Below are 14,386 nucleotides of genomic sequence, written 5' to 3' on the forward strand. Positions count from 1 at the left end.
AATGGAACAGCCAATATAAACTGTCAATATTCAAGGATGATTCCTCTGCTGAGGAACAATCTAATTGGTGAAGGTGGGGCTCTCTTGCCCGCTCTGGCTGGAGAGATACCCTGACCCTGGGTACCTACAGGCGGTGAGGGCTGGGAGTACAGAGCAAGAGACTGATCTCCCAGGAAAAAGCACTGGCCACGTTCCAGTGTCTTCAGAAACACCTGCACCATTTAGATGGTTGGGATTGTGTGAATGAGGGTGTTTGGAGGTGGGCATGTGTTGAAACCACACAGAGTGATTGTCAATCTGCCTGTCTGTGTATTTCCTCAGGAGATGTTTCCTCTTAGACAATACACTTGTCAATTTTCTTTGCAAAAAGTCTCATCACTGCTGTACACTGGGAAGGAGATTTGCTATGAAGAATTTGTTCATATACTGGAGAATCTACAAAGCAGGTAACTGACCATTGTGTATTCTCTCTGAGCTACATGCAGCAACAAAAAGGAGGAAGTAACACAAGTTTCTGGTGAGAAAAGACACTTTATTGTTTCTTGGGTTGTCTGGAGGCCTCTGGACTCACTTATTTCCCCCAGAACAGAGCTCCTCTCCATGGCTGTGGTTGTGATAGTCTGAGGCTATGTCCGCCAGCAAGGACAGGAACTCAGAAAAGTCAATCTTCTGGTCCTTATTCTTGTCCTTTTTCTCAAAGATATTGGACAAGTAATCTCTGCCCCTTTTCTCCTGTGGGAAAAAACACAAAACAAGGCAAACTCAGCCCCATGAGAGTGATGAGCTGGGAGAAGAGGAAGAGGCAGAGACAGAGAAATGAGGGCCCAGCACAGCCCAAAGGTGTCTGGTGTGGCATTGAGGAGTGGAGATGAGGGATGAGGTAGGGACATTGACATTGCCTTGCAGTTCAACAGAGAGTCCTTCCCCAAATGTGAACTTGGATGAGAGATTCACATGGTGAGCAGACTCTGCCCTGAGTTGCCCTGATCAGTGCGCTAGTGGGTGGTCTCCAGCCCCAGACCACCCCCTCAACCCCCTACCAGGCTGAACCTACCTAAGTTCTGCTCCGGGACTCGGATAAACCATGTGCTGGGCTCAGCCTGTCTGACTCTTTATGACTCCATGAACTGTGGCCCACCGGGCTCATCTATTCATGGAGATTCTCCAGGCAAGAATACCCGAGTGGGTAGCCTATCCCTTCTCCAGGGGAACTTCCTGACCCAGGAATCAAACCGGGGTCTCCTGTATAGGATTCGTAACCAGTTGAACTACCAGAAAAGCCCCAAATAAGCCCTACTCATATGTAGATATAACCATATCACTGTGTTGCATACCTGAAACTAACACAACATTATAACTATACTATAACTATATATTATAACTGTATTATTGACTATACTTCAGTTAAATAAATAAATAATTAATAAATTCCATCCTTGTCATCTTCAACCTAACCCTTCTCTCCTATTTTCTCTTTTTGGCCTCCAGGATCCTACATGCTCTGAGTTCCCTTTTCTTACTTACCTAACCTCTTTGTTACCTAGTAGCCTCTTTTTGGGGGGGAGAAGGAAATGGCAACCCACTTCAGTGTTCTTGGCTGGAGAATCCCAGGGACGGGGGAGCCTGGTGGGCTGCCGTCTATGGGGTCGCAAAGAGTCGGACACAACTGAAGCGACTTAGCTGCAGTAGCAGCAGCAACCTCTTTTTTCTTGTAATTCATTCAGAATATTCTAATCGTTGAGTTAAAGCAGGTCAGCAAATGAGTTATGCATTGTAAACGGAGGGGTTAAATTCTGTCAGTAGTACACTTATACAGAAAGCAACCTAGTTGTTCCAGAGGTGAGAGGGATAGGTGGAGCGGCAAGGTAGGGGAAGGGAATTAACAGGTACAAACTACTAGGTATAAAAAAAAAGACAGAGAGATAAAAAGATGTAAAGTACAGCATAGAAGATATTATCAATGTTCTATAATAACTTTGATGGAGTATAATCTATAAAAATATCAAATCACTATGTTGTATACTTGAACCAACACATTGTAAATCAAATATATTTTTAGATAAATAAATAAAATTTTGTTCCTATTAAAAATATTCTGCCAATGATGGAATTTCTGTCACCTTCCCTCTGATCTCAAGAACCCTAAGGGGTGCTGCTACAGCCTCTCAGGGTGTGAGCAGAAGAGTTTGAGTTTACAGAAGGTGGGACAGGTGAGAGGGGACCCATCCACTGCCCTCCGGTTGTAGCCCTTTTTGATAACTTATCATCGACTACTTGTATCCACACATTTTCCTACTTTGCCACATACGTCATCTCTTTACCCCCTGATAGAGGACGGGATAGGAAGTTCTATGAGGCCCTTTTGCAGATGAGAAAGCGAGGATCAGGGAATGAGAGTGACTTGTCCAAAGTCACCCAGGAAGGGCCCTCAGTCACGCCAGGACCCCGCCACCACGGGGGGCCGGGACCCCTCGCCATGGGGGACCAGAAGCCCACTCACACAGGCACTGAGGAAGTTGGGGAAGTTCTCCTTCAGCAGCTGCAGCAGGGCCTCCTTCTCGATGGTGTCATCGGGTCCCGAGTGTTTGTGAAACAGGTCGATCAAGGCTGAAATGGCCTGCTCCAGCTGAGAGCCGCTCATCTTGGCTTCCAGAGAGCTGCTGGAAGAGGGGTCAGTGACCTTTTGTGTCCTTCCCCAGGGGAGGGTCCCCAAGATCAGACACCTGGATGGGGGCTGAGCAGCCAGCGCAGCGCGGCTCAGATGGGACAGAAGAAACTGCTTCTCTGCATGCTGGGAGGAGAGGCTGAGGAGCAGGAGGGCGTGCCCAGGCGTGGGCCTGGGTCCCCACAGCTCAGGGCGTGAGGAGGTGAAGGAGACCGGCAGACTCCTCTGTGGGGAGGCCCACAGCATGTGGAAGCAGAGACGGGGGGCAGCCCCAGTGAGAAGACTGGGCCTGAGGCGGGACGCAGCAACCAGAGCCGTGGAGGAGCCCACCCCCCAAAACAGCAGCAAATCCATCTCCTCCAGGTTCAGCGTCAGGGTCAGAGTCTCGGGGGCAGGACAGTGTCCCCTCTGATCTGGTCTGAGCCTCCTGGGCTGCTTCCGGAAGACCCCCTAGAAGCCCACCTGGACCATGAAGCAAGCCTACAATAAGTGGGCAGAAATGCAGTCCTGTCCTGAGCCCTGGTGGGGGGCTTCCTGTCCCACCCCTGAGAGAGGAAGAGGGACTGGGGATCAGAATCAGCTGGGATTTTGAAGTGAAAGGACATACACAACTCAGTTCTAGGCTGTTGGGTGGAATGTGGGAGATGGAGGTCCGTCCGCTTTTCTGTTACTGGGCACTATCTGCACCTCCGAGGCCTGACCTCATTAAAATAAAGAGAACGTCTGACTTCCCTAAGCAGGTTCTTTTCCCAGCAGTCAGAGGTCTGGGCTGCCCTGGACCCCAGCAGAGAAACGGGACAGAGCAGCCCTCCCATGCCAGACTTCCCTCAGCAGCCAGGACATGACCCTGCGTCACGCGTGTCAATATCTAAGACAAACCCCACTGCCTTCTGATGGAGGAGAAAGAGCCCACTGTTCTGTCAGTAAGAGGACCCACCCAAGGCCTCTGTCAATGTGGACAAGACCAGAGCCAAGCCCCGTGTGCAGACGGTCCCTGAGCATTTTCCTGCTGGGAGGAGGTGGGGAGCTCTGGTTGATCAGTCTTTTCTCCAGGTCAGGGCAGGACGTCTCACCAGAGTAATGGTGAGTAGGGGGGGTCCCAGGCCTGGGGTTAAGGCTTTGGCTGGGGCTCCCACTCTCCTCAAGGGTGGGGTCAGTGGGTTTTTTGACCTGATAAACAGATGAATCCAGAGAAGAAAGAAAGCAAGAGGAGGGGGAGGGTCCTCAGCTCCCACTGGGCACGTGTCCACAAGAGCATCACCAAGGAGCCAGTGGAGGGGCAGGGAGCATTGGTCATCTTGCCACACAGATGGGACCTCAGCAGAGGTGAAGGCACACAGCCCAGTTGGCGGCAGAGTCGGGACTGGACCACAGGCTCCTGCATCCCCTTCCAGAGCTGCTTCCCGGCTCCTCCTAGAAAAGAGAGATAGGCCGGAGCAGACTTACCTGATCAGAGCAGACGTCACCAAGGAGAAGGATGAGTGAGATGCGCCCTGGATGGAGACTGGCCCCTTTATAAGGCTTAGCCGAGCGCTTCCCGGGGCTGGGAGCCCTGCGGCTCTGTTCGCTCTCTGCTTCCTGGAGCATTGCCCCACTCAGGTGGGTGGGCCACACCCAGGAGGGTGTGCTCAGCCTCTCCCAGCAGAACCCCAGGACACACTGCACCTCCCAAGATCTTCCCCTAGAGGCTTCTCTGTCCCCTGCTTGATCTGGGGCCCATGGAGTGTGTGGCAACAGGACAGGGATCAGAGTAGAGAAAACTGGGTTTCTGGACCTAAAGTGGATGGAATTTTGGACTCTGAAGGCAGCAAGGTCTCCATTTTCCTTCACTCAGTCCTTATACAAGCTTGTTCTGAGTGTAACAACCACCGCTTACTAAGAGCAAAAGAAGTGCCAGGCATCAAGACACGGCTACCATTGCTGCCTGCTTCGTCCTTGCCAGCTATGAGCTAGATCTGTTGTCTCCAGGCACGAGTGGAAAATCAGGTTTATAAAGATTTTAAGATTGTACAGCTAGCAGACAGTAGATTCCGGATGTGATCCCAGAAAAGCCTGATTCAAAACCTTCTATTAATCCTTCAACTAAATCTCAAGACCTTCCTTCTGGGACTCACAGTCCAGGGGAGTGAAGTAGGTCACCTCACTGCCATCTTCACACCCAGTCCTCAGTGGATCCTGAGAGGGAGACAGCTGTCGTGACCCACAGTGACAGACGAGGGAACACAGAGAAGGCAATGGGCTCAGCCTTATCACCTGCTGCTGAGGGGACACTCAAGGTCAGAACCCTGAGTCCTGACTTCACCACCTCACTCTTGAGTTCCCTTCTCAGCCCCTGGGTTGCCTGGGCCACCCGGGCCCCACTGTCTAGCTCCAGTGGTGGTGATGACCGTGGGATGAGCCTGGAGGCAGGAACTTGGGCAAAGTCTCCTCTTGGACCCTGAGGCTGACTTCCCCCAAGTCTTCCATAACATTCCTCCTCCTCCATGCTAAACAGTCTCTCCAAAGTTGGTAGCCAGGCCCTGGGCTCTGCTGTGTCCCAGCCTGCTACGGAAAGGCTGGTTCCAGAGCACGAAACAGGAACCTGGAGTCAAGCTGAGGCCTGGGGGCTTCTGGGGACCTGCCCTGCTGACTCACACGGAGCTCTTGCTCACCTTGGGACTTCCTCCATGGAGTGAGGGAGCTGGTTCAGGCATTGGCGTCCCTGAGCTCCTTCCCACTGCTGAGCCCCAGTCGGGGCCTCCCAGCACACAGCCATCCCTGTTCACATTACATTCACTTTCTCAGGACCACTCCTCCCTGATTTATTCATTTAATCCATTCTTATCCCTGTTGAGAAACCTCCCAAGAAGAACACACAAGACACTTTGGGCAGGGGAACTGAGACTTAATTCCCTCTTAAAGTCCAATTGTAGCTTTTACATTTTGAACCCTGTCAAAATACTTAAAATTAGTTTTTTTAGTATTTAGAGTTAATTCTCCTTTTGTTCTATTCTCAGCCTAAGTTTCAGAGGCTGAGCTATCTATAATCTTAAGTTCCTGGAACACAAATACCTCTTATCTCTTGCAAGGTCATGCTCTTTAGTTTCCTCTAATCTCCATCCCCATTCCATTCATCACAAAAAGCGTCAGTTTCTTCTGTTTATATGAATACATTCTTGCAAATGTGAGTAGTTATTTTGGTCTATGTGCTGTTGACATTTTTTTATATAGCTCAAACTTACAGAAATATACAGCAAACAAAAATGTATGACCAGCCCAGTAACTTATTTCTACCACCTATAACCTTCCTTGGATCAAAAAAGAAAACATGTCCTCCAGTCACCACCCCCTCTTCTCTCTTCTCATGAAAACCACCAGCCAGACTTACATGATTGAAGCTCATGATTTTCTTTATAGTTTACCATTTAAGCATTTATCTGTATAGATGGTAATTTGCCTGATTTCTGAATTTTACGTGAATGGAAATATTTTTCTGTGTTCTGTCTGCCTTCTTTAGATCAATAGTAAATTTTTAAGTTTTATCATGTTAGGGGGTATGCTGTGGTTTTTCACTATTGTGCAGTATTACTTTGCAAGACAGTGACCGTGATTGTCAAAAATTCTGCTTCAGATACTACATGCTGTCCACTTTCTTATCTTCCTTTCAGAGTGGTATCCTGCTCAGGTGACCGGAGATTTTGACCTGTGACCTCATGTTCCCCTGGTGTAGCAGCCTCCCTGTCTGATGACTTGTATGCCAGGGGCCCAGGGTAGGCCCTGGTTGTGTCTGTGCTGTGTTTAAGGAATGAGGAAGGGGGACTTCCCTGGTGGTCCAGAGGCTAAGACTCCAGGTTCCCAATGCAGGGGGCCTGGGTTCAATCTCTGGTCAGAGAACTAGACCCCTCAGCTGCATCCCGGTGTAGTCAAATAAACAAATATTTTAAAAGAAGAGATGAGTCTCAGGACACAGAGCCAGGTCCTAGGGACCAGCTTTGGATCAGTCCTGTTTACTGTCAAAAACAGCAGTGTTTTCAACCATTCTCCGCAGCCCAGTCACACCCCGGCATCTCCGGTATCACTCACCACCACCAGAAAGGCTGTAGGGAATCTTCCAGTGCCTTAACCAAGCCCAAGGGCTGCTCATCCAAGTCAAATCTAGCTGAAGTCATCTGTGAGGTTTTGGGTCTCCAGAAAGGAAGATTGTTCTGTTCACCCATCCAGGCACTGAGGAATACTAGCTTCTAATAAAAGAATCACTATTTGCAATCAAGCACTGAGCTAGTGATTTAGTGTCCTAAAGTAGAAGCTTAGATTATTGTTCCCCTGTGTCAGTGGGCAGCCTAGTAGGCTGGAGCACTGAGCATTGGAAACCAAGGGGCAAACTCAGATCACCAGCCTGCCACAGAGCCACAGAGCAGGAGGAAGACCCATGGAAAGTATGGATCTGAGCAAAAGAACAGGATCTTCTGCGAGGCTCAGAGCTGGGCTGGTGCCTCCAGCAAGGAACCCTGGCTGTGTTCTACCCACCAACCTCCCAGAGCAGAGCAGCTCTGCTCAGAACTTCCCATCAGAACCCCAGGACCTTCCTGTACACACTGCACCCAGGCTAACTCATCCTGAACTTTTGCTCCATCACAAGCTCCATGGGGCTAGAGTAAAAGGGATGGGAGTCAGTGGGTTAGAAAAGAGATAAAGGGTTTGCTGAGCTCCAGAAACTGTGGCTTTGGGTGTCTGGAAAAGAAGATTGTTTTTATGCACCCATCCAGACATTAACAGAACTAATAGCTAATAGTACAAGAACTCCCATTTATGAACAATCTGTACGGAGTACTATGCTAATGATTGAATTTCCTAAAATGCAAACTTAGATTATTAATTTTAGATGCTCCTTTTCTGATATACATATTCAAAGATAAAAATTACCCTCTAAGCACTGCTTTTGCTGCATTTCAAAATGAAAAGCTTTTATAAATTGTCTTTTCGTTTTCATTTAGTTCAAAATATTTTTTACATTCTCTTGATATAGCTTCTTTGACCCACATATTATTTAGAAGTATGTTACTTGATCCATGAAAATGTTTGGGTTTTCCAGCCATCTTTCTATTGTTGATTTCTACTTTATTTTCAATGTGGTCTGAGAGCATACACATATTTGATTTCTACTCTTTTAAAATTGGTTAAGACATGTTTTATGACCCAGAATATAGTCTATCTTGATGAATGCACTGAATGAGCTTAAGAGGAATGTGTTTTCTGCTGTTGTTGGCTAAAGGAGTCTGGAAAAGTCAGTTAGATCCAACTGATTGATGATCTGTCCAATTCAACTATGTCCGTATTGATTTTCTGCCCATTGTATCTGTCCATTTCTGATAGAGAGGTGTTGAAGTCTCCAACTTTAATAGTGTTAGTTGCTCGGGCATGTCCCACTCTTTGCAACCCCATGGACCACAGCCCATCAGGCTCCTCTGTGCATGGGATTCTCCAGGCAAAAGTACTGGAGTGAGTTGCCATTTCCTTCTCCAAACTTGAATAGTGAACTCATCTATTTCTCCATGCAGTTCAGTCAGCTTTTGCCTCATGCATTTTGATACGCTGTAACTAGGAGCATACACAGTTGAGCCTGGTTGTCATCCTGAAGAACCGACCGCCTTCCATTACATAATGCCCCTCATTGTCTCTGATCACTTTTCTTGCTCTGAAGTCTTGTTTAATCTGTCCAAAATTAATAATTAGTTAATTAATTAAAATCTCTAAATTTGTGTGTGTGTTAGTGTGGTATGCTTTTCTCCATCTCTTTACTTTTTATCTTTCTGTGGTTTTATGTTTAAAAGGTGATTTCTTTAAACAAGTGGTTGCATGGGTAGCAGGTAGGAGAAGGAAAGGGGGAAAAAATGATAACTATTTGAGGTCATGAATGTTGATCAGCTTAACAGGTGATCATTTAACAATGTATATTTATATGAAACCATCATATTGTATATCTTAAAAAGACACAATTTTGTCAATTATACCACAATAAAACTAAAAAAAGATGTTTTTTAAATGAAATAAAAGCAAGTTTTTGCAGAAAGCCTACAGATGAGCCCTACTATGCTTAGATTATCTCTTTTAATTGGTGTTTTTAGACCATTCACACTAAAAGTGACTATCAAATAGTTGGGTTAATATCAACCATATTCATAACTGTTTTCTACTCATAGCTCTTTTTGTGAGTTTTTCCACCTTTCACTCTTTTTTCTGTCTTCTCTGATTTTAACTGAACATTTTGCACGGTTCTGTTTTCCCTCTTAACTTATCAATCATACTGTTTTGTTAAGTGTCTTTGGTGGTTGCCCTAGAATTTGTAATATACATTTGCAAGTAATCTAAGTCCACATTCAGATAATACTGTATTACTTCACAGGTCTTACAGGTACCTTATAACAGAGTACTCCCGGAATTTCCTCTTCTGCCTATTACATTGCTATTATTTATTTCTCTTATAAATAGTCTCCTAATATATTACTGCAATAATTATTTTGAACAAACTGTAATCAGTTAGATCAATTCAGAATAAGAAAAACATGTTGTGTGTCAATTACACCTTGATAAAAAAATAAATTTATAAAAAATGAAAAAATTTTCAAGAAAAATAACAGATTTTATCTTCATTTATTCCATCTCTAACATTCTTATTCTTTATGTAGGTCAAGTTTCTGACCTACATCATTTTCCTTCTTCCTGAAGAACCTCTTGCAACATTTCTTCCAAGACAGGTCTAACTAGCAACAAATTCCCTCAGTTTTTGTCTTTATTTCTTCTTCACTTTTGAAGAATAATTTCACTGAATACAGAATTCTAGTTTGGTGGGTTTTGTCTTTAAACACTTTAAACACCCCACTATTCTTGCTTGCATGGTTTCTGAAGAGAAATTCAATAAAATCCTTATTCTTGTGCCTCTATATATAGGGTGAGGCAGTTTTCTCCACCTCTGGCTTCTTTCAAGATTTTCTCTTTGTGTTTGAATTTCTGAAATTTGAATATGATCTCTGCCTAGATACGGTTCTTTGGGCATTTGTTCTGCTTGGTGTTCTCTGATATTTCTGGATCTGTGGTTTAGTATCTGTTGTTAATTTAGGAAAATTCTCAGCGATTATTTCTTCAAATATTTCTTCTGTTTCTTTCTTTCTTTCCCTCGGATAATCCTATTATATGTACATTACATCTTTTGTAATTGTCTTGTGTATTCTGTTCTTGTTTTTTCTCTTTGCTTTTCTATTTAGAAAGTTTCTATTGACATATCTTTAAGCTCACTGATTGTTTTCCTCAATTGTAGCCAGTCTACCAATGAGCCCATCAAAGACGTTCGTTGCTATTATCATGTTTTTTATTTCTGCTATGTCTATTTTCTACTATTTTCATAACTTTCTTAGAGTTTTCATCTTTCCAGGTACGGTATCCATCTAATCTTACATATTACCTACTTCCCACTTTTCCACTATAGCTCTTAGCATATTGATCATAGTTATTTTAAATTTTCAGTTTGATCATTCCAAAAGGAATATGCCAGTGGACACCCACGCCTCCAGTTCTGCTCCACCGTGGTTGTGTCCCTGGACGAACTGTCTCTCTTCTCTCCATTTTGGATTCTTCCACTGAAAATGGAGTTAAATTACACTTTAGCTTGGTTTTTCTTTTTACCAGACTGTCACAAATTTTTGCTTCCTTGCCTCTGAAAATATTTGAGTTTGACCCTTGATCTTGAGTGTAACTTCACCAGGAGCAGGACCCAGACTCCTTCATCAAATACTCAGTGTCCTGGAAGCAGAGTACCATCCCTGAGCCAGAGAAAAACAGGTCTCTAAGAAGACCACCTCTCCTACCCAGCTCTGGCCTCTCCCTTCCTTTCTCACTGGACTCCTTAGGGTTTCCTGAACCCTCCATGTCAAGTCCTCTACCTAGCATTCCCTTCCACCTCCTTTTTTTCCCAGGAAACACATCCCTCTTTCAGATGTAGGTTAACAGCTATCTCTGTTGTGGAGCTTTCCCTGACTTCCTCAGAGAGGTTTTGCAGGGGCCCCAGGTTCCAGCAGCACTTGCTCATCTCTTGGTTTACCCCAGAGTGGCACTGTATCTGCACTGATCAGGAACACAAGGTACTAGCCCTACCCGACGTCACCCTTCATGTGGCCTGGCTGGGATGGCGCTTCCATCCCTGTGCCATAGTCTATTTGTCTATCAGTAGGGACACTGACATCACTTCATAGAACCCTGAGGACCACAGGAGGCAATGGTTGAGAAACACTTGGTGAGGTTGAGAAATGGGAAGAGGTGACGTTCCTTTCGACAGAGATTCTGATGTGCTGAGTGACATCGGTGATTCAGAGTCTAAAAGTGGTCCTGTCCAGTGTACAGCCAACTTACAGACGTGGGTGGGGGTTGTGCATGCTTACAGCTTCCCTGGGTGTAGCAGTAGCCTGGTTGAAAGACATCGGTTAGATACGATGGGGAAGGAGGAGCAGTTATTCCTGAAGGCAGAGCTTCAGTTAGGGAAATGACACCCACTCCCTCCCCACCTCTGCGGAGCCGCTCCCAGAGCCTGACCCTCACATAAACCTCAGGTAAACCTCCTGAATCACCCTCAGCAAAGGCAATATGCAGCACAGTCTCCTTCTCCACACTCGAGGCCTTGCCTGCTGCCACCCCATCCACATGTAACCAGCCAAGGCAGGACAGCTGCGTTAAAGGCAAGAAAAGGAGCTGGTGGTTGGAGAGAGGACTGGACACTCTGCCAACGCCCCTGAGCCATGGCAGAGAGCTGAGTTGAAAACGGAATAGGAGAGCTCCTCCCCCACAGAGGCCCCACACTTCTCTGGTTCTGTATCTTCACAGCGGTAATTAATCATTTACCTACAAAAAAAGCTTGCCTGAGTTTCCAGGGCTCTTAATAACTTCAGAAGGACAAACAGAGAGCCCAGGACCTGGCTTCCCCCAGAGGCTGTGCCCAGGGAAGTGTCTGGAGGTGCGAAGCAGGCTGCAGGAGGGACTGGAAAGGGGAGCATCCCGCTTTTGCCTAGAGCCCCTGTCACCTGAGCCTCACAGGATGACGCAGTGATCCAAGCAACAGCCAGAGGCAGTAAAGAATGTTTTCTGCTCCAAAGACAGTGAAGAAAATTCTAGAAGATTGCTCTGTGTTTATATTACTCCTTCCCTGATCAAGAGCAGATGCATGGCCCGAGCTGCTGACTTAACACAAACACTTGTTCCATTGTCAAGATCTGGCTCAGCCGGCATCACCGCCTCTGCCTAGACTGGCAATCCTCAGTGTGTGCTTTGGGGACCACATGGATCAGAAGCTCCAGATATTGTGAAAATGCAGATCTTGGGTCCCCTTCTTGGCTTATTGACCCCAGTCATCTGGGGTGAAATTCAAGAATCTGCATTTTAAACATATCCCCAGGTTTTTTGGGTTGTTTTTTGTTGTTGTTGTTTGCTTGTTTTGGTTTCGTTTGGGGTTTTGGGGGGTTTGAATCCTGGAGAGAGTCTGAGAACAAATGATTAAAGTATAAGTTCCTAGAGGGCAAAGACCAGGCTCTTGGTGGCATCACCAGCATCATCCATCTCAAGGACCAGCAAAGGAACCAGAAGACAAGGGCCGTCTCATCAAGAGGGCCTACTCTTCACAGGGAACAGGACTCTCAGGAAGAGCCTGAGTCAGGCTGCAGGCTCACTTCCCTCCTCCCCTCATCACACTGAGCCCCTTGGTCCCCAGACACAACCCCTTCCTGGACCACTTGCCTCTGTCCACACTGCCCACAGTTCCCTTCCCCCAGTTCTCCGACTGCTCTGTTAACCTTCCTGCTTCGCCCAACAGAGTTCTCATTCCTGCCATAATGCCCACACTTGCATCCCTATTTCTCAACCACCTCCCCCCAATAATACTGAATGTCAGTGTTTGCATCTTTCTCTCACCAACACAGCATCACAGGCTTTTTGAGAGTGCAAACCTGACTTGTAGAAACTCACCAAGGAAGGAGCAAGTGTACTGAAAACTGGACCAGGTTCTACAACAAATTGTTCTTCTTACTACGAAGCAGTACAATTTATGCCCAGGAGAGGAACAAAATCCTCAGAATCAGGAGCATCTCTTCAGATAGGTCACTCTCTGAAATTTGACCATGACATTGGTGGGAGGCAAAAAGCCAGGAGACTGGACCGAGAGTTCTTCTACAGGCTTTAACTATGGAAGTGACTGGGGAGATAGAGACAGGAAGACACAGACTGAAACAAAAGGGCCTCTCTGCAAAGCTTGATCGTGGTAACTAACTGGTAGCAGACACAAGAGGTTAGAAATGCCTACAGAGATCACGCTGCCCTCCCTCCAGCCCGTGCACTGGAGAAGTGGGACTGGAAAGGGGGCGACTAAGCTGGTCAGTATGGATTCTCTGCTCCAGTCACAGGATAATATCAGAGGAGAAGGTAAGAAGGATCCATGCCTTGAGCCTTCAATGAAAGCTGGCTGGGGTAGTATGGGGAATGCAAAGCTCTCAAAACCAGAGTGAGTTAAGAGTCTTCTCCCAGTACATCTAGCTTGAGTTTTAATCTTTTAAGCGGCTGTTTCACGTTCTTGATAATACAGTTTCAACACATCTGTGCAAGTGTTAGAAATCTTAATTGTAATGCATGCAAAACTTCCAGCATTTGCATTGAAACTTTGGCTGACTGTGACTCTGCCTCTGTGTAGCAATAAAACTCTTCTTAAATGTGTCAGAGATATAAGGGGAAGATACCAGTGTGATTGACTATGAAATTAGATCTGAGTAGAGCTACTTGCCACTCAAGACTTGTCAACATGAGTATTACTCATCTTTGCTTTCAAAGAGCTGCTGGAAAGAAAAGAAATAATTGATGTGTTTTGTCACTGGGTGTGGATCTGTGGAGAAAGAATAGAGTCGATGGACGATAAGATGGGTAGGAAAGGATTGGAGGAAGGAGGATGTAAAGTGGATGAGGACAGAGCTAAATTAGAGCAGAACTAAATGGATTTTTAGTTTTGATCCAGATGAATGAGGGGGCGTAGAAGGGCCACTCTCCTCACCCATCTCCACCCAAGGTCTTTCACACTGTATTCTAGAAGTCACCCCACAGAGAGTAAAATCTGAGTGGGTTCCTGGAGCATCATGTTGCTCTGGAAGGGCACAAGATCAGGACCTGATTCTGGGAGTGGGACCACTCAGGCCCTGTGAGGTCCCTGAGAGGATGCAGAAGAAAGGCTGTGGTGCTTGCGATCCACAGGGAAAGGAGAGAGCTGAGTTTCCATGTGGGAAAATTCCAGGCCCTGGAGGCCAGTTATTGGGATCCCACATTGGGCTCCCACATCCTGTGGGGACCAACAAAGGAGCAAGACTTTCTAGCCTCTCTACCTCAAGTCTCAGATTTAGCAATAAAATTTTCCTCAGTTTGGAAAGTCAAGGCTGGAGTCTAATGTCCACGCAGGCAAGAGTAATGAGCAACATGACTTCAGTGCATTCTGGACAGGCCTTCTCAGATTCCTGGAACTCTTGACACACACTTGCGCGCATACACAGACATTCATACAGACACGCACATAAGCCTGCACGCCAGCACAACACCTCACACTGTCCACGGAGCATAATCTGGGGCAGCCTCCATCTAACCAAACACTCATTTAGTGGCCTGACCACCTCTGGTCACAAGCATGAGTACAAGCAGAAATAAATATCCCAGGAACACCCTCAAAGG

At 46.3% G+C, this 14,386-nt stretch overlaps 1 protein-coding gene across 2 annotated transcripts; it reads right to left on the reverse strand.

The window, feature by feature from the left end:
- Window positions 512-4,167, reverse strand: LOC102191570 (protein S100-A7). Of its 2 annotated transcripts, none has more exons than XM_018046588.1 (3): window positions 4,112-4,167; window positions 2,501-2,657; window positions 512-732 (listed from the first exon to the last, which is right to left on the reverse strand). In XM_018046588.1, the coding sequence occupies exons 2-3, from the start codon at window positions 2,639-2,641 to the stop codon at window positions 568-570; spliced, it is 306 nt and encodes a 101-aa protein (XP_017902077.1). In that variant the 5' UTR covers window positions 2,642-2,657; window positions 4,112-4,167; the 3' UTR covers window positions 512-567. The 2 variants fall into 2 exon arrangements, with proteins under 2 accessions (XP_017902077.1, XP_017902078.1); XM_018046589.1 differs by having other exon boundaries at window positions 2,501-2,660; window positions 4,112-4,154.

The sequence above is a fragment of the Capra hircus genome, chromosome 3 (genome assembly GCF_001704415.2).
Source record: "Capra hircus breed San Clemente chromosome 3, ASM170441v1, whole genome shotgun sequence".
Taxonomy (NCBI): domain Eukaryota; kingdom Metazoa; phylum Chordata; class Mammalia; order Artiodactyla; family Bovidae; genus Capra; species Capra hircus.